General features: G+C 38.7%; 2 protein-coding genes across 2 annotated transcripts in view; one reads left to right on the top strand and one right to left on the bottom strand.

Annotated features, from left to right (window-relative positions):
• PIGU (phosphatidylinositol glycan anchor biosynthesis class U) overlaps window positions 1-27,006 on the bottom strand; it is a gene marked incomplete at its 5' end in the record, with an annotated part of 662,778 nt that overhangs the window by 442,588 nt on the left and 193,184 nt on the right. The window lies entirely within an intron of this gene.
• On the top strand, window positions 7,462-19,034 carry ASIP (agouti signaling protein; the record flags this gene model as incomplete). Its single annotated transcript, XM_083358125.1, has 3 exons — window positions 7,462-7,618; window positions 17,114-17,166; window positions 18,858-19,034. The coding sequence occupies 3 exons, from the start codon at window positions 7,462-7,464 to the stop codon at window positions 19,032-19,034; spliced, it is 387 nt and encodes a 128-aa protein (XP_083214251.1).

The following is a 27,006-nucleotide window of genomic DNA, read 5'->3' as shown; positions in this document are numbered from 1 at the left end:
TATATTTTACCACTACTATCATCATCATCATCATCATTTTAGCCATTGTCTGTCCACTGTAGGATGAAGGCTTCTTCCACATGTTTCCAACCAATACAGTCCTGAGCTTTCTTTTGCCAGTTGGGTCTGAAATACTTGCTAATGTTGTCGATCCATCTTGTTTTAGGTCTCTTTCATGGATGCTTTTTATCAAGTGGTATCCATTCTATGACTTCCTTGGTCCACCTGCCATCATTTCTTCTTGCTATATGACCAGCCCAATTCCATATCAATTCTTTTACTCTCTAGATGATATTGTATATATTGTTCTCTAATCCATGTGCAGGTCTTTCAATCTTGTCTTGTAATGCCTAGCATACATCTTTCCATCGCTCTTTGCACCACTTGTAGCTTTTGTATTGATTGTGAGCTTAGAGTCCATGTTTCACCGGCATATATTAGAGAAGGTAGCACACAGAGATCAAAAGGTTTTCTCTTCAGGCATAGGAGGAGGTTGTTCTTGAAAATTACGCTTAGGTTGCTGAATGCCTGACAACCACATTCAGCATGCTGTTAAATTTCCTTTATTGTATCACCTTCTATTGAGATCCGTTGGCCAAGATATATGTAGTGATATACTATGTCTATTTCTTCTCCAGATATAATTGTTTTTACTTTCTTTGGTGAATTTATTAAACATAACCTGGCTCTTTTTCATGTTTATTTTTTAGCCAAATGGTTTTCCTGTTTTGTGTAGCTCTTGTAGCTCTTCTGGGTCTTGTGACAACCAGATTCTATTGATCATATGAGTGTATTTATCCCCCATGTATCCATGCAACCATATTTATGTCAATATCATTTCTCTGTAAGTTGGCAATAATAAGTATAATTGTACAAATAATAATGTGAAGGAGAAATTCTGCATGAAACTTTATCTAAGAAGGCAGCATCCATAGAATTTCTTTCTTTCTTTCTTTCTATCTATCTATCTATCTATCTATCTATCTATCTATCTATCTATCTATCTATCTATCTATCATCTACCAATTTATGTCTGTCTATCTATCTATCTATCTATCTATCTATCTATCTATCTATCTATCTATCTATATCAATCATCTATCTATATCTATCCATTCACACAGGCATACTGTGGGATAATCCAGTCAGAACTTAAAAGTATTGTTCATGATTATAATTACTGTAATGTGTATTACAATACATTAATACTGTAGTACTATTATTGAGAAGTAAAATAGTGATATGGTAGAGCCAAGAAATGTTGGTATATTGGCAATAAGCAAAATGAAATTATTCCTTTCCTCCACTAATTTATACAAGCAAAAGAACTGATATGTACAACCAAGACTATTATTTGTATCTTTAGAATTCTCAATTGATCAAGTTTGCTCTCAACTACTGTTGCAATTTTTGAATTTTTGAAGGAGTATTTTAACTATAAATATCTGATTTCTGACTACCATCTTGGTAGTCTTGGTGCTGTGCATTAAAATACATACAGCTGCTACTATTTCAGATATTCCAAAAAGCTCTCTCTCTCTGTCTCTGTCTCTGTCTCTGTCTCTGTCTCTGTCTCTCTCTCTCTCTCTCTCTCTCTCTCTCTCTCTGTGTGTGTGTGTACATTCAATAAGATTTGCCATAAATGAAGTAGCTTGAACAGAATTTCTGAATGTGTTATATATTTAAAGATTTATACATCTCTGAATTAAAGATGCACAAGATTCAAATAAAATGAATGCATGAGGAACTTACAATAGCTTGGGAGCAAAACCCATGGCTTCCAATAAGATGTCCTGAAAATTGTTGTAGGATTAGTTAATAAGAATAATTTCAGCTGAACTGTAACCGTATCACAAGGCTTTCCTTGAACAAGAGAAACAAGTCAACTGCAGTGTCTGATGTTGACTATAAAGATGGTATATGGAGACGGAAGATTAAATAAAAGGCATCTGTTTTCAATGTATATATCTTAGAAAGGGATATTCAGAAGTGAAAGGTTATTCTGGAATGAAAAATCTTAAATGAATGGTAAAATGCATGTGTCAAATGCACAAGGTCCAAATTAAAATTGTAGTATCTCCAGTTACAGTTACATGGATACCTAACAAATGTCCAAAGAACTACTACTAGTAAATAAAAAGTGCAATAGTTTCATTGAAATCATATATTTCAAAATGTGCTTCCCAAAAGAACAAATAAAAAATCCTCTAAGGGTACAATTGTGAAACTAGATTGAAGATCTCTAAAGTGTTCACAATATCTATGTATGTTTGTAGTATTAAAAGGTTTGGGTGCATCCTCCTGTAAGTGAGTACCCTTTCTCAGAGACCACAGCATTATAGACTGAAATAATTTAATTGAAATCATGCTGGAGTGCAATCTTACATTGATTTCCTTGAGTCAGAGTCTCATGACTTTTGATGATTTTGGAAACATACATAGAACTGCACTCTACAGTATATTTGATTCTGTTTTGGCTTCTTTATTAGAGTAATGTATCTTGCAAGGCACGATAGAAAGCTTTAACAGAAATGATGCAAATAAATGCATAGATGAGATTTGTAAATAAAAGGGAAAATGTATTTATAATGATGATATTCTACCTACACAATGGACTGCTGTACATTGAATGCAGAAAAATGAATGATAGTAGCTTTTGAATTCATGGTTTCCTTGATAAAAATTTGCAATAAGCCCAGGTGCTCCTATCAAATTACATCTAAAATTATATTCTACTCTTTTCCTGCAATAATTAGCTGCTCATTCTGCCCTAAATCCCCCACCTCTGATTATGCTCATTTTTTTTTATTTTCCTTCCTCACTACATAGGTCTCTAATTCTCCACATTTGGGTTCAATCATGAGGGATCTTCTCTTGTGGATTCTTTAGACCAGGTTGGCTACAGAGTCGATGGAGAATTGTGCAACTATGAGGGAGCAAGGAGAGAAAGAGCACAAAATAGAAAAAACAGCACCAAGGCTTTCTGCCATCTGACAATAATATAAGTTTAAAAATATCCTCTCCCAGAGAAATTTTAGAAAACTTTTGAATAATTGGAAGACAGATGTCGGTACAATGTTAAAATAAAGAAGGGTAAGCAGCAATGGTCTTGCCATGACCCATCAGCACTTAGCCGCTGGAAAATCTCAATCACAGTGAAATTCCTTGTATTTTCAAATAATTGCACCATATTTGCACTGAACTTGGTTTTGAAAGCTTGCACACTTTTTAAAAGTAGTAGAATTTAAACTTGGCTTAAATATTTATTACCATACACCAATACTATACAAATATGAGCTCTCATTAGTCCTCTTTGGGGCTAATGCATATACAAGCCTCACATCATGTGGCCCTGGCTATTGCTAAGTGGTGAGGTTTGAGCTCAGACCTTAGGAGAAGATGTGCACTCATCTCAGCCAGGTACCAGGCAGAACAGCTGTTTCTTCTGTTGCTGCTTGTTAAACTTCAGTCTAGGGAAAAGATGGATAAAGTGACAACTGTAGTTAGAGAAGGACCAACAAGCCTGGGCAGCTGAAGCAATTGAGAATGACAAAAAACAGACATTAGTATTGCCTTGAAAGTATCAGTGACACTGGCCCTGGATACATTTTTAACACAAGAATCACATTCCTATCATATATAGGATTACAATTGGAATGCTGCAGAGCTGGGAGAGAATGATCATCTCCAGGTAAGTGAAAGTGGTCAATGAAGCAAGTGATGAGGAGGACCCTAGCTAGAGGAAGTTTGTATTTGACCCTATATGCTCTTTACACTTTGGGACAAGGAAACATGGGCCTTTTCCATTTCAGGTAGTTCGTTACAATTTCAAGTGTGGGGTTTTTTATTTCTGTGTTTACTTTAAATAGAAACATACAACATACAGTAAGTTAAAATAATAAATAGTGTCATGCTACAGAATGAAGATAAAAATAAGGAAAAGCACTGCCATTGTCAATATCCAGGAATCCCAAATCTAAACATTTCCAAAATTCTCCTTAAGGTGTTGATGGCCAGCTATTAAGTAATTGGTTGTTGTTTCCTTGTGCTGCCTCTGCTCCAGGTACTTAAGAAAAGTGCTCAAATGTCTCCTACTAACTCCAAATAGAACTATAGCATATTATTTTAACTTGGTGCTAAACATTTTCTATTTACCGAAACAAAAATTATTAAGACTGTATTTATGAAAATTATTCCTAGACATGGGAAATTTAAATTTAAATGTAAAAGAGTGCTGTTAAAACAATTTTATAATACATCAAAATACTGAAATTTATCTTGCTGGCCAATATTAGAAAAAAGACTTTTAAAGTAAGTGTTTCAGGTAATTTACTTTTTCTGCTGTAGCCAATTAAAGGTAAAGGTAAAGGTTCCCCTGCACATGTGTGCTAGTCATTTCCGACTCTAGGGGCCGGTGCTCATCACCGTTTCAAAGCCGAAGAGCCAGCGCTTGTCCAAGGATGTCTCCGTGGTCATGTGGCCAGCATGACTAGATGCCAAAGGCGCACGGAACGCTGTTACCTTCTCACCGTAGTGGTCCCTATTTTTCTACTTGCATTTTTACATGCTTTCGAACTGCTAGGTTGGCAGAAGCTGGGACGAGTAACAGGCGCTCACTCTGTTACGCAGCACTCGGGATTCGACCCGCCAAAGTGCCGACCTTCTGATTGACAAGCTCAGCATCCTAACCCACTGAGCCACTGCGACCCTTGTAGCCAATTACTAACTTATAATTTCTTTTTCAAATTAATACAAGAAAAAGCCTGAAAAATACTGATAATTTTGTTCATTTTGCACAGTAATTTTCTTCTTAGGCAGAAGACAGCCTTAGTCCATATTAAAAGAAATCAGGGCTGAAAGTATTAGCAAATATTTTTCAATTATTTGAAATTATTTGTATCTGAAATGCATCTGGTAACATTTTCCTTAGTTAATAGAAGTCTCTCTTGATTAAAATTACATCAAATCAATTCAAATTCACTCTGCAAAGTACTTTAAAATAATATACACACACATCATACATATATATATATATATATATATATATATATATATATATATGCATGTATGTATGCATTTATGCATAATGTGTATGTACACACGCACACATATGCACACACATACAAAGCATCATCAATAAAACACATTACCATATGCAGCAAATTAAATTGTGGGCCATAATAAGAGCAAGCCAGCCCAGGTATACTACAAACAGATGCTGGATGGCTTGTGTGGATTACAGGATTCCTGAGGGGAAAAAAGGAGGGGTCTCTACCTAATATCTAGGAGCATTGCCCATATTCTTCTAGAGGCAAGAAGACAACATATAGAAAAGCTGCTCTACTTTTTACTAGTAAGTAGTGAGTATAATAGTCTTTTGCCAAATAAGCAGGATAAATCTATCAGAATTTCCTTAACTCATAAACATTTCCTGAGATTCTTCTTAAGGTAACTATGAAAAATTTAATTAAGAATCAGCCAAACACCATTTGGAATCAACTTTCTGCATTTTTTAATTTCTTTTTTGGTGCTTTTTGCCATTTGGTTGTATTTTCTGCAAAATAGATTGCATATATTTAATATTTTTGAAATGTCAGTTGAAGGTAAGAGTAATTGCTTTCCCTACCCTGTGCGTTGTTCTTTTGTTTTTCGATGTAATCATAACATTTTTAAGGGCTGTGATTAACACATTTCTGAAAAAAAGGAAATCCAAATATGCCATGTATGATTTGCACTTTGGTTTTTGTATTGGCAAAATTCAAAATTGTATCGTCTTTTAATTGGTTGGTTTCAGCCTTGTTACTCAATTTTGTTCTGTGGATAAAAAACCCTTTCTCATTTTTAGTGATACTTCTGCAGTTCCATACATCTTTAATTCTATGGATGTTGAATATCTAAATTTTATTTTAGAACTTCTATTTTTAAGGAATCTAGAATTATTATATTGGTGTTTGCATATATACATAAACAAAATGAAGTAATTATTTGCTTCAATAGAGGTAGTGTTTGGTATGAGTTATTTTGATGCTAAAAGAAGAGAAAATACTAGCATTTCAAAACAGTCTGCAAATATTGTCAAATTTGTCTGTTATTCTAATAGGTGACATTTTGTTTATTTTTTATCATAAATAATTTTATCCCCATTTCTTTTTTAACTGAATATTATTAGACAAAAAAGAAAATAAAGGTTCGGATATATAATAACTATGAACTGTAATTTCTAGACACTCAACATGTTATCTTAGTTGTTGACTAACACTAACAAACTCATTTTTGTCTCTTTTGTTTATTTATATGTGAGTGCATATATGTTAAACTTTTACCAGATGGTTGAAAGTATCTTGAAGGAAATGGATGTCCAGAGGTGAAATTAGCTTACTTTCTAGATAAACAAATGAACGGTTTATTAGATACTGGAATGAACATTGTAACATTACCTATTGAACAGATTTTTTTCTGATGAAATATTTCATTTTGCCAGGTTTTTAAATTAAGAAATAATTGTGCAATTTGAAATTGTTCTAATATCACATACCAAAAATGTAATTGCTACGTAAATAAATTTAACATTGCCCCAAACATGAATCCTCCATCCTACTCTCTCCTTCCCCATATTTTAACTGTAATTTTGCTTTTGATTGTAATTCTATTTTATTGTTTTTAGAAATATTTATGTTTTACAGTTTTATAGTCTTTAATTTTGTAAGCCACCCAGAGTTGCTTCAAGGCAAGATGGCAGCAAATAAATCTAATAAATAAATAATAAAAATATAAATAAATAAACATACATAAATTGCACCCAATTGTGATTTTCTGTATTTGACCCATATATATTTTATAAAAACAACCTGATCATTTTTATCAATGGATATATAACTTTTTGTAGACATTATCTCTAAATATAAACTAGAGAGTTCAATTTTGTTCCTGACTTTAACTGTTATGCAGAATTATCTAATTGAAATTTTATTGCAGATCATTTCATAACTGTAATATAACATGTCACAGATGTTACATTATGGAGACCACAATCAAATATGGAAAAGGTGCTTACATTGGTTTTTGAGCTTTAGTGTTCTCAGAGGAATTTATTGGATGATTCAAAATTGTTTCTTGCAGGGATACATATACACTCGGCACATTGGGACATTTAAGAAAGGATGAAAAAGTATTTGAAACTGCTTCTTTATCCAATGATTATTTAACTTGGTTGATCAAATATGTTCTCATCTTATTGTAATGAATTATGAATGTGCCTTTTCTGTTTTGTACACTTTTCTGTTTTGTTGTAACAGATTAAAACTGGAATTGTCCATTCTGGCAAAGGAATGATAAATGGGGAGGATAACAAAACATTGATGATGCTATTTAAAAAAGGCTATACTTTTGACATATGACCTACCTTTTTTCCTTAGGTATCTGAGATCTTAGCAAAAACATATTTTCTTTTTTGCCTTTGGAATGGAATACAAGAACTTTCTCCTGAGCTTCCTTCTTTGCTCCATGTTGCTTACAGCCAACTATTGTTACATGATATTTGAGGAAAAGCAGAACTCGGACAACTATGCAGTAAATAACAAAATCAAGATCCCGGATCTCGCTCCCATCTCTATAGTAGGTTGGTAAAAATGGATCCTGTTTTGAATCTTAGAGTCAGAAATGAACTCCTATCTCTAACTCCTATCTCTACTTCTGCTTTTCCTCCTATCTCTACTTCCCTTTCAGTACTGTATTATGAAATGAAATCGGTGAAGCACATTGTCGTATGCCTGTACTTTTTTCTTCTAACAGATGTCAATAAAATGGAATAGGGTCATCTAAATGCTGAGGATGTTTCAATAGTAATGATAGCACCTCTGGTCTTTTTCTTTCACTTCCTATTTGTAGATAGAACAAATGGAGGGATAAGGAGTTTTTCAGCTATTGCTCAAAACTCTCTTTTTGAAAACCGCCACACTTATCTCTCTAAGTGACAAAATTATTAAGTCTTCAAAAACCCCAGGTATTAATTCTCAATATATGTTAATAGTCTAATTTAATCATTTAATCTAGTTTAATAATCCTGAAGAATATCTATCATGGAGTTAGTAGCAGTTGACACTACCTTCATGGCACAAATAATTCTAATTATATTTGAATGGTAAAGTATGATTTCTCTATACCTGTATCCATGTGTGACTAACAATGTGATTATGTTGGCCACACAATTTAAACTGGATTTGGCATTTTTATCCATCTGTCAAATCCCTCCCAATGACTTGAGATAGGCAGGTATTGTTGATTGATGATGTTAGAGGTATTCAGCTGAAGCTCCAGATATTTTGGATTGCACCCAAAGCAACTATTACTATTGGTACTACTGCTGCTGCTGTTGCTGCTGCTGCTGTTGTTATTATTATCATCATCATCATCATCATCATCATCATCATCATCATCGTTAACTCTGGAACAACTGACTGGTTTACATTTTTTTTAAAAATAAAAATGATAAAAACAAGGGCTCCACAAATGTAAACTGCAAGGCCTGGGAGAACAGATACGTTTTAAAGATTTCAAGAACATCATCAGGTTGGGAGCGATATAGATCTCTGGGAGAATATCATTCCAGAGGCCAGAAGCCAGGATGAATATTTTGTTTGCTTTTGAATAAAAAAGCAGAGTACAAACATTACAATGAAACTATATACAGATAACAAGTTTAACCAGTTACATATGGACACTGTTTTCTCTCACCATAATACAATATGACACATATGATTAAAGTGGCAGCCAGGGGTCAGGGGGCTGACCAGGACCCCTAGAAAATTGAATTTACTTCAATTTAGGCACAGTCAGATCCTAGGCAGTATACAATAAACCAACAGAATAAAATAGAATATTTATGGACAAATTATAAGTTAATTTCAATTTGAAATTATTCCATTGTTATTTTATTTTGTTCTAGGAGAAATAGAAAATCAAATTCTGAATGTTTCAAATCAAAAATCTATATTCAGGATTAGATACTAATCAATTTAGATCTCACCTCTATTTGCAAACCTCCTCTTCATAGTGTTACTCATGACTCTTCATCTTTAAAAAGAAACAAACTGAACCCATACGAAAATCACCACATCACAGATTTATGATGAGCCAAAACATAAAAGGCCAATTTATACAAAGATTCTTCACAGACTTACTGGGATTAATAGGAGCATTTTTGCCATTAGCCATCTGCTCATATACTGTTAATTAAATCATTATGGCTTTCATGATCGCTTAAAGTTAATATTATATCAGAATTCATTCTAGTGATATTAAGAATCATCAGATCTTCTAAAACCTTGAAAATAAGTTATATAAATTTGTATGGGACAATACAGAATCTAAAAAGTAAGAATAAACCCTTTTTCCTCTGTCTAGCTTAAGAAGTTAAAGATACAGATAGATTTTGTAATATCCAAATTTTCTTGGTATATTAACAGAAAACAAGATTAAAATATTATTCATGAATTAATAAATTAATCTCAGTAGTCTGTTTTCCTTCTGAGATCAACTTCTTCAATTCTGAAGTAACTTAACTAGCAATAAAATAAAATCTTCTATGAGAACTCATGGATGGCATGTTCTCACATTTCATATTTAACTGATTTTTAGGACTTGAAATATATTTGCATCTGCAGCCCCATAGAGGTGGGAGCTCTATGGGGCATGCCTACCCAGAGTATATCTTTGACCATCCCCAGATACAGAGTTACTACCTGCCGTGAGAGGGCGGGGGGGGACCTGTTTACTGGGGCACCCAGCTAAGTGGCAGTGTGGCTGGGTGTGGATTCAGATATTTTCTTTTCTGGCCTTCGACCCTCCTATGGACATGATCATCTCCGGGACTACCTATTCTGGACTTGCTGGACTAATATGCGACAATATTCTAGCACGGACTTGCTCGCCCTCAGGGGTGCCCCCCTCTCCTGGGTGCGACCCGCCTCTTTAAATTCTAACCTCGATGAAGGGCCCGAGTTTTGGGTCTCTGAGAGATGGCTGGACAGGGGCAGGGGCCGTCAACATAAATGTAATAAGAGGCCCCTGATTATGTTTTTATCAAAAAATTTTACGGGGTTGGGGAGAGGGGTGGGAGATAGGGGTTGTTTGGCTTTGGGGGGCGGCCAATCAACCATAGTTCAGGCCAGACTTGGGTCTGACCGCGCGGGGGAAGAACGAGGGGTCGTTGTCCCCGGGGCTCATGAGCGGGTCGTGGGATTACCAATTCCCACGACGGGGAATGGCAGCAGGCGGATAGACAGGGGGCCATATCATTACCGGGAGCGCCGTCTCCGCTATTTGCAAGCGGTGGGGCGCTCCGACCCTCTGCTTCTTTCCCGAGGTTCCAGGAGCGAGGATGTGCAGCCTCCTGAGCTCAGGCTGGTGTACCTGAATGCCAGGTCCGTGGTTAACAAAGCTCCCCTTGTTAGGGATTTAGTTGAGGGTGAGCATGCGGACCTGGCTTGCATCACGGAGACTTGGTTGGGCCCAGAGGGTGGGGTCCCTTTGGTTGACCTTTGCCCACCAGGCTTCCGGGTGCTACACCAGCCTCGAGCTCAGGGTAGGGGTGGGGGTGTGGCGGTGATTGTTAGGGAGACCTTATGTCCGCGGGAGACCACCGTTCCTCAGATAGTCGGGTGTGAGTCTCTCTTTATGAGATTTGGCTCTGGGGCGCAGCTGGGCTTGCTGCTCGTGTACATTTCGCCTAGTCGCGTAGCGGCAGCCCTGCCCAAGCTGCTCAATATCCTCTCAGGGTTGGTGGTTGAGTTCCCCAAACTTATAGTTTTGGGAGACGTCAACCTACCATCCCTGGGAGGTTCATCTGAGCTTGCTCGGGAGTTCATGGCTTCCATGACGGCCATGGACCTGACGCAGGTAATTTCTGAGCCAACTCATGAAGGAGGCCACACCCTTGACCTGATTTTCTTATCTGGACGGTGGTTAGATGATCTTGGTGGGGGCTTTCCATTTATTATGCCCCTGTCATGGACCGATCATCACCTCCTGCGGCTGGTCTTCCATTTTGCCACCCCCCACCGTGGGGGTACGGAGCCAACTAGATGGTACCGCCCCAGACGCCTAATGGATCCTGATAGATTCCAAGCGGCGCTGGGGTCCCCACCTGCCTCCATTGCTCACAGCTCGGCGGATGCCTTAGTGGAAGCCTGGGAAAGGGCAGCCACTGAGGCACTCGACCGGGTTGTACCCTTGCGGCCCCTGACCCGGCGCAGATCCCAGCAAGCTCCATGGTTCTCCGCGGAGCTCCGGGAGATGAAGCGTCGGAAACGGGGCCTAGAGAGCTGCTGGAGGTCCAGCCGATCTGAACCCGACCGATTGCGGTTAAGAACCTACATTAGGTCTTATCTCGCTGCGATGAGGGAGGCGAGGTGTAATTACTTCTCCACCCTCATCGCGTCCGCAGATAATCGCCCGGCCGCCTTGTTTAGGGTGACTCGCTCCCTTCTTAATCGGGAGGTGAGGGAGGATCCCTTGCAGGGTCGTGCCGAGGAGTTTAGTCAACATCTGTCGGATAAAATCGCTCGGATTCGGACCGGTTTGGACTCCAACTGGGCAGAGTTTGGCGATCAGGACACGGGCGGTCTTGTCAATGTTACCTGGGAAGAGTTTGATTCTGTGACCCCTGATGAAGTGGACAGGATTATGGGGAAGCTGAGTTCCACCACATGTTTATTGGACCCGTGCCCTTCTTGGCTGGTTTATGCAGCTAGGGAGAGGACACGAGGCTGGCTCCAGGCGGTTATATCTGCTTCTTTGAGCGAGGGTTATTTCCCCACCATCTTGAAGGAGGCGGTGGTGAGACCTCTCCTCAAGAAGCCTGCCTTGGACCCAGCTGTATTGAACAACTTTCGTCCAGTCTCCAACCTTCGCTTCCTTGCGAAGGTTGTTGAGAGTGTGGTGGCGCATCAGCTCCCCCTGGTCCTGGATGAAGCGGATTATCTGGACCCTTACCAATCGGGTTTCAGGCCCGGGCACAGCACGGAGACGGCATTGGTCGCTCTGGTGAATGATCTCTGGAGGGCTCGGGATAGGGGATATTCCTCTGTCCTAGTCCTATTAGACCTCTCGGCGGCTTTCGATACCATCGACCATGGTATCCTGCTGCAGCGTCTCAGGGGATTGGGAGTGGGAGGCACGGTTTTCCAGTGGTTCTCCTCCTATCTCCTGGGACACTCGCAGTCGGTGTTGGCAGGGGGGCAGAGGTCGACCCCTAGGGCTCTCACTTGTGGAGTTCCTCAGGGGTTGGTCCTCTCGCCTCTCCTGTTCAACATCTATATGAAACCGCTGTGTGAGATCATTCGTGGTTTTGGAGTTGGGTATCATCAATATGCTGATGATACCCAACTTTTTATTTCGACCCCAAACCACCCCAGTGATGCCCTCGCTGTGATGTCCCGTTGCCTGGAGGCGGTTCGGGTCTGGATGGGGAGGAACAGACTTCAACTCAACCCTGACAAGACTGAGTGGCTGTACATTCCGGCTTCCCGGGACACCTGGGATGTTCCACCTCTTTCTATGGGGGGTGAGCTTTTACCCCCTGTGGATAGGGCTCGCAACTTGGGAGTCCTCCTAGATTCACGACTCACTCTGGAGGATCATATAGTGGCCGTGACTAGGGGGGCTTTTGCCCAGGTTCGCCTGGTGCGCCAGTTGCGACCCTATCTGGACCGGGAGGCCTTATGTACGGTCACTCATGCGCTCGTGACCTCTCGCCTAGACTACTGTAACGCTCTCTACATGGGACTTCCCTTGAAGACTACTCGGAGGCTCCAACTGGTACAGAATGCGGCCGCGAGAGTTGTCTTGGGAGTTTCCCGGTACTCCCATGTTACACCTTTGCTCCGTGAGCTGCATTGGTTGCCAGTTGTCTTCCGGGTAAGGTTCAAGGTTTTGGTTATGATCTTTAAGTCCCTACATGGCATGGGTCCGCGATACCTCGAGGACCACCTGCTGCCGGCGTCGACTCCCCTCCGCCCTGTGCGCGCCCACAGAGAGGGCCTCCTCAGGGTGCCTCCTATCAAGGAATGTCGACTGGTGGCCCCCAGGGGGAGGGCCTTCTCTGTGGGTGCTCCGGCGTTATGGAACCAACTGCCGGTAGAGCTCCGGATGGCATCAGACCTCCGATCCTTCCGTCGCGGGTTGAAGACCCATTTATTTGAACTAGCAGGTCTGGCCTGATGGGGGTACATGGGTTGTTTTTATATAGGCTTGTTTTATTATTGGTTTTAACTTGGGCATTGATTTAATTGTTTTTAATGTTTGTATTGTTATTTATATTTATGCCCTGTGAACCGCCCTGAGTCCCCTTGGGAGAAGGGCGGTATAAAAATCTCAATAAATTAAATTAAATTAAATTAAATTTATTTAGCAAAAATGGATAAAAGATGCAGGGAAATGCAGAATTTGGCTTTCTGTAAAATACTTATTTGGGGAATATTAACTGTTATGAAGTCATGAAGAATTAGAAAAGATTTCTGAGGAACAGATAAGAACAGCAGTGAATGATCTGCTATAAAAGGTAAAGGTTCCCCCATACATACGTGCTAGTCATTTCCGACTCTAGGGGCCGGTGCTCATCTCTGTTTCAAAGCCGATGAGCCAGCGTTTGTCTGAGGATGTCTCCGTGGTCATTTGGCCGGCATGACTAGATGCCAAAGGCACACAGAACGCTGTTACCTTTCCATCGTAGTGGTCCCTATTTTTCTACTTGCATTTTTACGTGCTTTCGAACTGCTAGGTTGGCAGAAGCTGGGACGAGTAACAGGCGCTCACTCTGTTATGCGGCACTCGGGATTCGACCTGCCAAACTGCCGACCTGATCGACAAGCTCAGTGACAAGATCTGCTATAGGTTATGTTATTATTAGAAAATGGGAATAAACGGCTGCCCTTCAACACGCAGATAAGAGAAAAGATGGAGCTTTCCTGGCCATTTGTCTATCTTCTATGGAGTTATTTTCTGATGTGAAAACTGTTGGGAAGAATGGTTTCAGGAGAACATGGTTAGAAAAAGGGTTGGCATCCCCTTCTGTTTGGCCCTAATCTCTCTCTCTCTCTCTCTCTCTCTCTCTCTCTCTCTCTCTCTCTCTCTCTCTCTCTCTCTCTCTCTCTCTCTCTCTCTCTCTCTCACACACACACACACACACACATCATAGAATTTCACCATACTCCCAGCATTAACATATTATTTACAAGTAGTGCTTCACTTATAACCATTCATTTGGTGACTATCTGAAGTTACAACAGCCCTGAAAAAAGTGACATATGACCATTTTTTACGTTTACGACCATTGCAGCATCTCCATGGTCTTGTGATCAAAATCTGGATATCTTGGTAACCGGCATGTATTTATGATGTCTGCAGTGTCCCAGGTCATGTACTCACCTTTTGCAACCTTCTGACAAGCAAAGTCAATAGGGAAGCCAGATTCACTTAACAACTGTGTTACTAACTTAACAATGCAGTGATTCACTTAATACCTGTAGCAAGAAAGATATTAAAAAGGGGCAAAACTCACTTAACAAACTGTCTTCATAGCAGCAGAAATTGTGGTGATAGGTTGAGGCTATCTGTATTAAAGTATGTATTATTTATTCATTTTGCTAGCCATCTGGGGCATCAAAACAATATTAAACTTAAAGAATAATAATAATACATGTAGAAACAGTTGTTTTTCATTGCTTGTCTTAAAGATCTTCCTAACTAGCATTTTGTATTGGTTCAGAGTTGCTACTAGCCCTAATTTTTCACCCTTATATTTTCATTGACAAAATTTAACTTTGTTCCATTACATAGTAACTCAGATTCCACTCTAAAGATATCTCCATTAGACAACAGTGTCTCTTTCTCCCATGGCATCTCTTGGTTTAAGGCTAAAGTTAGTAAATAGGTCATGCTACATTCAGAAGAAGAGGTGAAAAATGGAGGAGGTGGAGGAAACAAATAATGTTGAAAGGAAAAAGCAGAAACTTGGATTGATTACTTTCTCCTTAACCATTTTTGTCACAGATGAAGTCAAGGAAAGGGAGAACAACAAAGCTTTTTAGCTATATAATGTTCTTCAAAATAAACCAATAGAATACAAATTAATTCAAGCCAGCAAAGGTTTATGTGATGAAATTTAGAAACATCTGGAAATGCTCAATAGAGAGGCAACCAACTTGATTGCACACCATAGCTAAGGTGTCTCCCTCCTTAGTCATAAGAAGTCATTGTGTACTCATCAATTGAGCTCCTGTTACGAAGGGACATAAAACAAGAGTTTTCCTGCATTGCATATGGTTTGACTTTGAATAACATCTGGCTGTAATGGTGAAAATTTGGAAGTTATGTGGAATGTAAACATTAAACTAAGGCTGTAACTCACATATATGGTCATTTTTTCAAAACTGGGAAAAATCAGAGCGGTTGAACCATGTGAGTAAGGCTGTTTTATAGGTGAGAGCAACTAATTCTGACAATATTTTATTTAAGAATTTATTAGGAAAATTAAAGGAAAGGCACAAGGTGATGGTGCATTCAGTTAGAGATTAAAAATTCATGGACATTGAAAGAGTTGTTTGACCCATATGTTTGTGTTATCTGTCTTAGAATAACACTAGGTGTTAATGAGGCAGTGAAAAACTATTAGAAGAGAATACTAAAGGCCTGTATCTGCCTGTAGGCATTCCAACCTGTCAAGAGAACAACATTTTATTTGTACTTTAAATAAGAGTTTAAGCTGCTTTCCAGTTCTTAAGATTTCCTCCCTGCTATCAGAAAGTCATCAATTGTCCTTTCTGCAAAAGCAAACGGAGGAATGGCTGCATGGCTTCCTCTATTTCATAATTTTTATTTATTCAATTTAATTTATTTAAATGTCAATTATTCAAATATTCAAATTTATTTAATTTTGATTTTTTAAAATTAGTTTTGTCAGAAGAATAATTTGGGGTGCCAGCTCAAGCCGCAATTGCATAAGAATAAATAAAAATGAGATCCAGACAGCTGTGAGAAAAGAAGAAATGTTTATCCCTAAAAGCAAAACAGTTTGCTTTTAGATGCAGGCTACAGACTGGAGAGGGATTAAAGAGTCTACCTCCCCCCACCTTTTTTTTTCTCTCTCAGCCTCCAGCTTTTACTTGGAGGCTAGTAAATGCAGGAAAAGTAAAGAAACAGAAAGAAATATATTGCCTTCTATGGGTTATTTTCATAGATCATCAAAAGAGTATAATTAAGTCATCTTTTAAACTTTCCTTACTTTAAACATAAAATTACAATATGCATACATATACAATGGCAGTAGTCTCTTTCAATTTAAACTTATAGGAATATACACAATAACAATTTATTTTTTTAATAAAATAGTTCTCTTAAGGCTTTTTTCTTTATTTTTTATTACAATTGAAAGTACTTTTGTTTTGCCAAATTAAACTAGTCTCATCTCATATCTTAATCCATTTTTTTTACATAAATCCTGTGCATTTCACTTTTTCATTCTCTCCTAAACCAGGCATCCAGCAACCTTTCTAATGGAGAGGTTGGGGAAATCTGCGAAGCCGAAGTTCCTTTTTCCTTGTCCCTACCTAACACACATGTCCTTATCAGTTTGGGGGTGTACCCGTATGGGAGACCTCCTAAGCGAGGTACATAGCTTTCCTATCTTTACCCCTCATTCAGTTTTCAAATTGCTTTTAAATGAGACTGGCAATCACCCAGATAAAACTTGTGCATCCACTCCATTTTTTCACACACAACATGAGAATATTTTCAGTACCCTATTTGGCCATTCAGATACTCATTCTTATTTCATTCCATTTTCAAGAACCTGGGACCAGCAATGAGATGTGAGACCATTTACATAAGCTGGGAGTAAAATGTAATTGTGCTTTCTTTCAAGCAAAAGCAAAAGTATTTCATCTCTACTATTCCAAAAACAATAGAGAAATATTCATGCTTATGTAGATGAAATGCATAGGTTGGTCACTACAGTTGAAATGTCCAATACAAGCATTCTATATTATCCTAACCGTTGCAGTTAAAAATGCATATTATACAAGTTTCTGAAATCTTTCTGGTTTTTTCCCCCCAAAAGATTTAACTAAAACTTCCTTGAAGCTAAGCAGGAAAGAAGCTGAGAAAAAAAAATCTATGAAGGTGGGTAATTATTTAATCCTTTTTAATCTCTTTTTTAACTTTTGTATTTACATTTTGATATTTATTGCCCTGTACACCACCCTGAGTCCTTCGGGAGAAGGGCGGTATAAAAATTTAATAAATAAATAAAATAAATAAATAATTGTTCTTAGCATATTTATAAAGATAAATAAACTACCAATTTATATTGATGTCCCGTTGCCTGGAGGCGGTTCGGGTCTGGATGGGGAGGAACAGACTTCAACTCAACCCCGACAAGACCGAGTGGCTCTGCATACCTTCATCCCGGGTTTATTCGGACATTCCACCTCTCACTATGGGGGGTGAACTATTACCCCCCGTAGATAGGGCTCGCAACTTGGGAGTCCTCCTAGATTCACGGCTCACCCTGGAAGATCATATTGGAGCAGTGACTAGGGGGGCTTTCGCCCAGGTTCGCCTGGTGCGCCAGTTGCGGCCCTATCTAAGCTGGGATGATCTATGCACGGTCACTCATGCGCTCGTGACCTCTCGACTAGACTACTGCAACGCTCTCTACATGGGGCTGCCCTTGAGGACCACCCGGAAGCTCCAACTGGTACAGAATGCAGCCGCGAGAGTTGTGTTGGGAGTCTCCCGATACTCCCACATTACACCTCTGCTCCGTGAGCTGCATTGGTTGCCAGTTGCCTTCCGGGTGAGATTCAAGGTATTAGTAATGGTATTCAAAGCCCTACATGGCAGGGGTCCGGAGTACCTGAGGGAACACCTGCTGCCGGCATCGACTTCCCTCCGCCCTGTGCGTTCCCACAGAGAGGGCCTCCTCAGGGTGCCACCGGTCAGAGAATGTCGACTGGTGGCCCCCAGGGGGACATCTTTCTCTGTGGGCGCCCCGGAGCTATGGAACCAGCTACCGGTTGAGCTCTGGACGGCGCCCGACCTTCGCTCCTTTCGCCGCGAGCTAAAAACATACTTTTTTGAACAAGCTGGCCTGGCCTGATGAGGGGATTGGGGGGGGGTTTGCTATTGTTATTTATTGGTTTTAAGATGTATTTTAGTATGTGGGCATTTATTTAATCTAGTTTTAACTTTTGTAATTTGTATTTTTATTCTTGCCCTGTTCACCGCCCTGAGTCCTTCGGGAGAAGGGCGGTATAGAAATATTAATAATAATAATAATAATAATAATAATAATAATAATAATAATAATAATAATAATAATAATAATAATAATAATATTCTTTTCTGGACTGTCATGACTTCCTTAAATAGTTTTGGGAATTATACTTTACTGAGGTTGTTACAAATTTGGGCTTGGAAATCCACAAACAATTAGAGACAAAGTTAAGATTTTAAGACTGGATATTGTAGATAAATAACAAACAACATTTTTATTCTTATGTGAAGTATGAAGAAGACACCTGGTTTGACCAAAGGCTAAATCTGCGTATAACAACTCAACCTGCTCTTCCCTCACCACCTTTTTCAAGCTCTAGTCTGTACTTTAAATCTGCAGCAGGATAAAATACAATGAAAAATTCAATACAATAAAGTAGCTTAAAATGTGCTCAAAATGAAGAGCGCAGATTTACTTCAGCTAGAGCAACTGAAGCAAGACTCATTTAGCCTCTTAGGCAGCAAAGGCTATTGAAACCCTTTTCAAAAGCTTTATTTGTATGCTTTGCTTTGTTTTCTCTCCTCAGAGAATGGGGCAACAAAAAAAGCCTTCTAGACCCAAACCATCTCCCCCTCCGAACTGTGTCGCTACTTGGGCAAGCTGCAAGCCACCATCTCATCCCTGCTGCGATTTCTGTGCCTTCTGCCACTGCCGACTTTTTCAGACAGTCTGCTACTGTCGTATGGGAAATCCAAACTGCTAAATCAAAGTCAAGAGTGCTCTCAGTATCTCAGTATATCTTCCAGCCTGGTTGTCCTGTATCTATGTTCAAAAGAGGCCTTGTTTTCTTCTAAGTGTCACATTCATTGTGGGATCTGGCTCAAAGGGTAATGCTACCAGAAACAAGCTAGTCCCTGCCATGGTAATTATGGTAGAGAAGGGGTGAAATGAGATAATGACTGACCACTTGAAAAGTGAAGGGAAGGTGAAAGAATGAAAGTTACACATTAAAAATATATTACAGGTAACATGTTTCCCTGAAAATAAGATACGGTCTTATATTTTTTTGGCACCAAAAGACACATTAGGACTTATTTTCAGCAAAATACAGTATCAGCCCAGCTGGGTGCCGCACCCCCCAGTATATGCACAAGAGGTGGTAAGCACGCAGGGACCAACAATTTCCAGTAGCAGCTGCAGCCCACCGGCCCCTTGGCGCAGTGCAGGTAAGTCCAAGCGCAGAGACAGATGCGGGGGGGGGAGGCAGGTGATCTGAACATGGCCTGCCTCCCTCCCAGTGCCTCTCTTCTGCCTGCTGCCGGTGCAGCCAACTGGCTCATAGGAGGCTCACACGGCAGAAGTGGCAGCACGCAGAAGCACGGCTGTGCTGAGGCAGGCAATCCCAATGCGCCACCCACTGATCCCAATGCGCCATGAGGCCACCTGCCCCAGCAAGGCCACAAGCAAGCCGAGAGATGATGGGACAGAGTGGGTGGTGCATCGGGATTACTTACATACCCTTCTCTCTCCCCCTGTGCTCAGACTTACCTGCACTGCGCGGGCTGCTGCCCAATATCTTTGGCCCTGTGTGCTCACCCCCTCCTTTGTTGGCCACGCCCACCCACCCCTATTTTTGGGATAGCTAGGGCTTATTTTCTGGGTGGGTCTTATTTTGGGGGAAACATGGTAGTCCTCAAGTTATTATCACAATTTTTTATTTTTTTTATTTTTTAGCCTTGGTGGAGCAGTGGGCTGATGCCTCCTTAAGTAACACCAGCTGCCTGCAATTAGTGCAGGTTTGCGTCCCACCAGGCTCAAGGTTGACTCAGCCTTCCATCCTTCCGAGGTAGGTAAAATGAGGACCCAGATTGTTGGGGGCAATTAAGCTGACTTTGTAATAATGCCGCTTGGTGTGTGTGTGTGAAAGCCCTAATAAGCAGGCATATACATAGAATGAAAGCTATTGCTAAGCACATTGGTTTGTGCTTAAATTGTAAGCCGCCCTGAGTCTTCGGAGAAGGGCGGGATATAAATGGGATTAAAATAAAAAAAATAAAAAATATTATCACAATTGATCCTAAAATTTATGTTGCTGAGTAAAACATTTGTTAAATGAGTTTTGCCCCATTTTACTACTTTTCTTGCCAGAACTGTTAAGTGAATAATTGCATTTTTTTTAGTTAGTAATATGGTTGTTAAGTGAATCTGGCTTCCCCATTGACTTTGGATGTCAGAAGGTCACAAAAGCTGGTCATGTGACCCCAGGACACCGCAATGGTCATAAATATGAATCAGTTGCCAAGCATCAAAATGTTGATCATGTGACCATGGGGACGCTGTGATGGTAGTAAGTGTGAAAAATGGTCATGTCATTTTTTTCCAGTGCCATTGTAAATTTGAATGGTCACTAAATGAACTGTTGTAAGTTGAGGACTACCTGTATATTTTCCTTCTGAAGAATTGTATTTATTGCATTTATTACAGTTCAGAGATGTAAAAACATGAATGAAAAATAGGGACTGCAATAAAAGGTGCCCTCCAGGACAATAATCATGTGGATATCTAGCAAAATGAGACAGGTGAAAACAAGATACTGCTCAGTGATTTATAGTTAGCTTTCTGTAACAGGGTTTGGTAACATTTAGCATTCCAGGTGTTGCTTAATGATTGGCCCCAACCATTGATGGGGACAGGGCTTTTTTTATCATAGAACGTTCAGAACGGAGTTCCGGCACCTTTTTTGGATGGAACCTTGTAGGGTAGGCAAGGCGGGTTGTATAACATGTGTGAGTTCCAGCACCTTTTTCTTTTACAAAAAAAGCACTGGATGGGGATAATGGGAACTATGATTAACAATCAGTCTTTGAGGACTGCAGATGTCCATAAAAGGGAGTGGAGAACGAGTTTCAGTCCAAAGATTCATTCACTTCTCTAATATTTTTTTTTTCTTTAATATAATTTAAGGACTATCCATCAGTGATGGATATAGCCAAAGCTAAAATATTTTCTTTTTACTTTCTTTGTTTTGTTTTTGCTTGTCCTTTCTACCACCGTTCTCCTTTCCTCTGTTCTTCCTAGGTCTACTTTATATAAATCATGCTGCTTTGATTCTCTCCTCTGGAGAGAGCAATGTGAGTCAATGATGCAGGAATCCAACATAGAAGCAAAACATCTGGTAATAGACAGAATGATTCTTCTGTGCATTGTCATTAGATTTTATGCTATTTGGTGAGAAAAAGAGGTTTTAATCCTAGACTACCCAGATGGAAAACAATTGTGAAATAGGGTAAATGAAAGCATGGGGAGCAGAATCAAGGAAAGTTGATGGAGCCTGATAAATAGCTAGCAAACCAAACAGAAAGGGTTGGAAAACTGCACTGTTCCACGGGTCAGATGTTTCCCATTATATGCAAATTATAAAGCATGCTCTTCCATTTCTTAAAACAAGTCAGTATATTAACTTTAACAAAACTATTCTCCATCTTCAGTTTTAAACTGGCCTATGTTTCAGTTCAGCAGTTTTGATTATATTAGTGTGTATAATATATAAATTAAACGGGAGTATATAAAACTCCCTTTTAATTTGGAGTACAACTGGGGTGACTGGATGGAGCTGAGAGTTTACTGGTCAAATGCCCTTCCTTCCCAATACCATGTGGAGTTCACAGCAGATACTTTTTCTTTGCGCCCTTAGAAAGAAACATCTACCGCTACCTAGGGCTGAACTCTCAACCTTCCAAGTGGGAGGTGAGTGAGGGAATTAAATGAACACATTTTCATTACTACTCTTAATTTATAAGTACTGACTTTGTTTAACCTCAGCTTTTGGAGCTACCAAAGCTTTCCCAATCCAACTAGGCTTCTGCAGATTTTATCTCACAACCATCATCTTGAGCACGCATGGCCACTTTGATGTTTAGGCTAAATATGGATATCTCTGACTTCTTCATATTTGTCCTGACTGATTCATCACACCTATGTAGGCTATAAATATACCCATAAATCTATCTGTTGCACAAACCTTTAGCATTTTAGAAGCTCCCCCCCTTTTTTGTCTCTTGAAATATTTCATGCACTGACTGCATAAGTCTTTAACAGTATTATAATGCTGGTTTACTGAGTTAGCTGGCATTTTAGACTGTTAGGAGCTAAGGATATGCTGCAAAATTGTGTTGCAAGCTTCCCATTGTTATAGTAGTTAATAGATAAAATAGTGACCCATGGCACTCAGAAGAAAGGCCATACAAGACCTCCAAACAGAATCATATCAGGCTCAGGGAGTCTTTATTCATTTGCAACTAATCATGAAGCTATCATGCCCTGGCAGCTTCTTAACTTTTGCCCCATGAATTTGGCAATGAATAAGATAAGCTTATACCAACCTTAGCTCTACTGATGTTAATTTTCCTTCTACAATCCAAGGGCACCCTCAAGATGTATATTTAAAATCTATTAAGCTTCATTACTCATTATCTTTGAAGGAAATCCACTGACTACAGTGACGTGAAGTAGATAGAGCATACAGATCTGAAATGGGAATAGGATATTTCATGCTAGTACCATTTACTGCAGACATGTCAAACTTGCAATGTCATGTGATGTTTAAGTTTGTTTTTAACTTTTGTATCTTGGTTTTTTTAATTACCCTGTAAACCGCCCTGAGTCCTTCGGGAAAGGGCAGTATATAAATGTAATAAAATAAAATAAAATAAATAAATGTCACGTGACACATCAGGACAGTTTTGCCATTGCCGGCAATGGGGTGGGCGCGGCTTCCACGTGACGCGTCCAACCCACAGGCTGGCAGTTTGACACCCCTGATTTACTGCCAAATCACTGATGAAAGCACATCATTTTAGCAGTGAGGAAAGTTGAAAGAAACCATTTAGACCATTCTCTAATCTTCTCTTCAGTGCAGAAATATAGATAAAAGTATCCCCATCTGACAGCTACCCATCATTTGTCAGAACATGTGCAATGATGTCACCTCCTTAGCAACTGATTTCATTACTGAACTTCTGCTATGTTTATAAAGTTTTTCTTAATCAAAGCCTGCCTTTCTATAATTTAAGTTGATTAGACTTTGTTCTGAAGTCTGGAATGAATAAACAACAGATTGGAGTATTTGCTGGGGGAAAGAGTTGAGGAATGATGATTAATATTACTTTGAAGGGGAAAATGATGGGGGGGAGTGATACATGAGAAAAGTAGAGCGCATATTTACATTTTCTTCCCAGGCAAATTGGTGTACAAAAAATGTTAGCATTATTTTATCATGAATAAACAATATTGATCTGAAAGTTGTAATGCTTTTTTGAGCTTTTTAGGGGCATGGCAATGATTAAACATTTCCTTCTTAATTTGCTTTGTCATACTTTTAACTTAATTTTTATTTTAGAGGCAAATATTAACACTACACAGTTAGGAATCCAGTGGTAGAGAATGTATGTAGCTTAAGTTAAATTGTTGTTTTCTTGTTCTCTAGGCTTGGTGTTTTTCTGCAGACATTTCGTTACAATGAGAAAATACTAAGATCCCAGTAAGAAAGAATGTATCATAATCACAATATATGACTAATTCATAACCACCTTCTTTAAGCCTCCCATTTCAAAATGATTATTGGGTGGAAAGAATGTGGAAAGTAAAGGCCAAGTGGTCCCAGAAGTAGTACACTCAGGGCTGTGACTCCTAAGATGGTACAGTGGTTCCAAAAGATCGTAGGAACAACATCAGAACTTTTTTTCCAGAAGGATTCAGTGCTAGGAACAATTAAGATACCATGCAGAACCCTCAAATTCCCAGGCTTCTTGCAGAGGACCCAAGAAAATACATACCACACGTAGGGCTGAGAAACAAATTTTTATATATAACTGTTTTAACTAACTCACACAGAATTAGCCGCAATACTGATAATGCTAATATTAAAATCGGAAAGTAGAAGCTTTATATAATCAGCATTTGTTCTTTCTGGCTACAGTCATAGTGTAATAAGAGAATTCCTTATGTCTCTGTAGAAATTGCAGTATGGCAATACAATAGGCAATGATTTCAATCTTTTTTGAAGTAAAAGTGTGAATTTGTGCAGACAAAAGGATTCTGAGGTATCTTTCCTTTAGGAATGCTGATGATAACGTATAATACCATACCCAAAAGAATTCCTTAACTAGGGGAAAATGTCTCTTAATTGATGAATTTTTAGCAAAATCAATAAAATCTTTTCAAATTAGAAATTATTTTTAATAATTGAGAGGACTAAACAAAAACCAGTGGTTAAAACATCAGACTAGAAAACGGGAGACCATGAGTTCTAGTCCTATATTAGGCATGAAAGGCAGCTGGGTAACTTTGGGCCATTCATTCTTTCTCATTCTGCGATGTCAGGTTTGGGAGATAAGCCAATTCCTTTTGCAACTAATGGATCAATGCTTGGTGATGAGTGTTGCCCTTGCTCTGGGTAAATAAAATTCCATGACTGGCCCCTAATGCTTTCAGAGACAGATCTGAATGTTTTATGCCATTAGAAAGTGCTCTACTTTTTATCTCTAATATTTTTCATAACTGTTTCCATAAATATTTTGAAATCTGTATTTGAGAATCCTTTGATAATCCACTATAAATTTTTGACACTGCATCTTTGGTATTCTTTCTATATTAAGAATTACTCTTTAGAAGTCAATGATAAAGTGTAAAATTATTTCCTTTACATTTTTGTCTTTAGGGAATGATAAAACATATGCATATTGTATCCAATTTAGTCCTAGAATGTTAGATCACCAACTTTTAACCATATTAGATATTGTCCCTCCATCTGTAAAACATTCCTTTCATCCATATATTGTAGATTTGTCTGTTCCCATTTCTTGGTCTGTAGTAACTTTAAATTCCCTGCAAAAAGATTGCTGTTCTATGAGAAGTATTATCAGGGTAGGTTATGCTGCCACAAAGGATATGAATATTAATATACTCCAAACAAACAAAGTTTTCCTTTATTTCCTTTTAAATCTGTATTCTTGTTAAATAGGATTCTGTTCAGGACTTGAAATTCTCTCCATTTTTGAAAAAAAATATCTTTCAATATAAGCAGTAATTTTAGAGAGCTATAAAATATTATATTTTATTATAAAATCTCCATTTCTTTTCTGAGATTAAAGGTAAAATAGTAGTCTATTTATGCATGCTTTTTAATACAAATTTTGTAAATATTTCTTGCTGTGAATCTTTTAGTAAAAGAGAGAGATGTTTGAAAAAATAATTTAGGGACAGAATACTAATCCTTTTAAGTATATAACCCTGACACAGCTTTAATTAGTGCCATGATTATTGCTAGCTTTGGCGTTGTGTAATAATTGACTATATCCAATTTAGAACCATTTGGAGGAGTTAGAATTTCATTTTATTTTCTTTGTTTACACAAATCTTAGAGGTACCCCTAAGCTCATTGTATAATTTGGGGAGTTCTTTAGTCCTCAATTCTTTAAAATTTGTTTTTAAGCATGCTATCATACATCATATGTTAATCTTTTATTTAGAATCAAATAAAAAGAAATTGGTTGGTTTAGGATGCATATCAGCATTTTAATATGCAAAGACATTCACAAGATGCTTACCTATGGACAGGGCTTTTTTTGTCATAGAATGCCCAGAACGGAGTTCCGGCACCTTTTTTGGATGGAACCTTGTAGGGCTGGCAAGGTTGTATGACGTGTATGAGTTCCGGCACCTTTTTTTTTTTTTTTTTTACAAAAAAAGCACTGCCTATGGAGTTGCTACTACCACAATGTTTCAGTTATTCTGTAATCTTACTAAAAGGATCTTCAGTAATCTATAAAAAATGGAAGAGGGTGAGCAACCATGATTTGCTTTAATAATTTAATTTAAAAGATAATTTTGACTACACTACACTGTACTTACAAATGTAATTCCTAATTTATATTTTTTCTGCATCTTGAATAAAAGTAGCCATTCTAATATATCAAAGACTGCAGCAAATCAGCAAATATTTATTTTTTCTTTATTTCAGGGTATCATGTTAAGAAGCTTTCTAATTGGAACTGAACTTCAATCTGTTTGGGCTTGATGAATCTATATTGATCTAAATTACTGCAGTACTAATTAAAGCTATTAGAAAGCATTGATGTTAATATTTTAGCATGTTGGTTCAATAATGAAACATGCCTATAATTTGAAACATCCATCAGATCCTTCTGATCTTTGGGGATAGCTACTATTCTAGATTTTCAAGCACATAATGAGGAATACACATTGAAAGGAATGATTTGGCACCAGCAAGCTTAATGTGCTCCTGGCCTGACTGCTTAAGATACAGAAGGAAGCCTTTGCAATCAAACTGATTAGGATCATGCCAATTTCAGATAGCAGTTCAAGCTGAGCCAGGTTTAATTTAATTAACTAAAAGCTAACTTGCAGTTAGTACCTTTCATGGAAGTGCAGCCTGTGCACAAAGAAAACCAGTTTAGGTTTGGGTTCAAGAGAGGAAATACTGGAAAGAAAGAAAAGGGGGTAAAATGCAAACAAATACATGTTAGAAACTCAAGCATAGGACACAAGCATATACCAGAAAATAGCCTGTCCCCGCTTAATTAACATAAATCACTTGGCAATAGCCACACTTTACAATGCTTGAAGCATCCCACAGTCATCTGACTGCCATTTGTAATCTTCACAGCTAGATTCCCAGAAGCAAAGTCAACAGTAAGTTGCAAATCACAATCACA

The sequence above is a fragment of the Vipera ursinii genome (genome assembly GCF_947247035.1).
Source record: "Vipera ursinii genome assembly, chromosome: 3".
Lineage (NCBI taxonomy): Eukaryota > Metazoa > Chordata > Lepidosauria > Squamata > Viperidae > Vipera > Vipera ursinii.
Note: the sequence above shows the minus strand (reverse complement) of the source record. Positions and strands in the feature narration are given on the sequence as shown.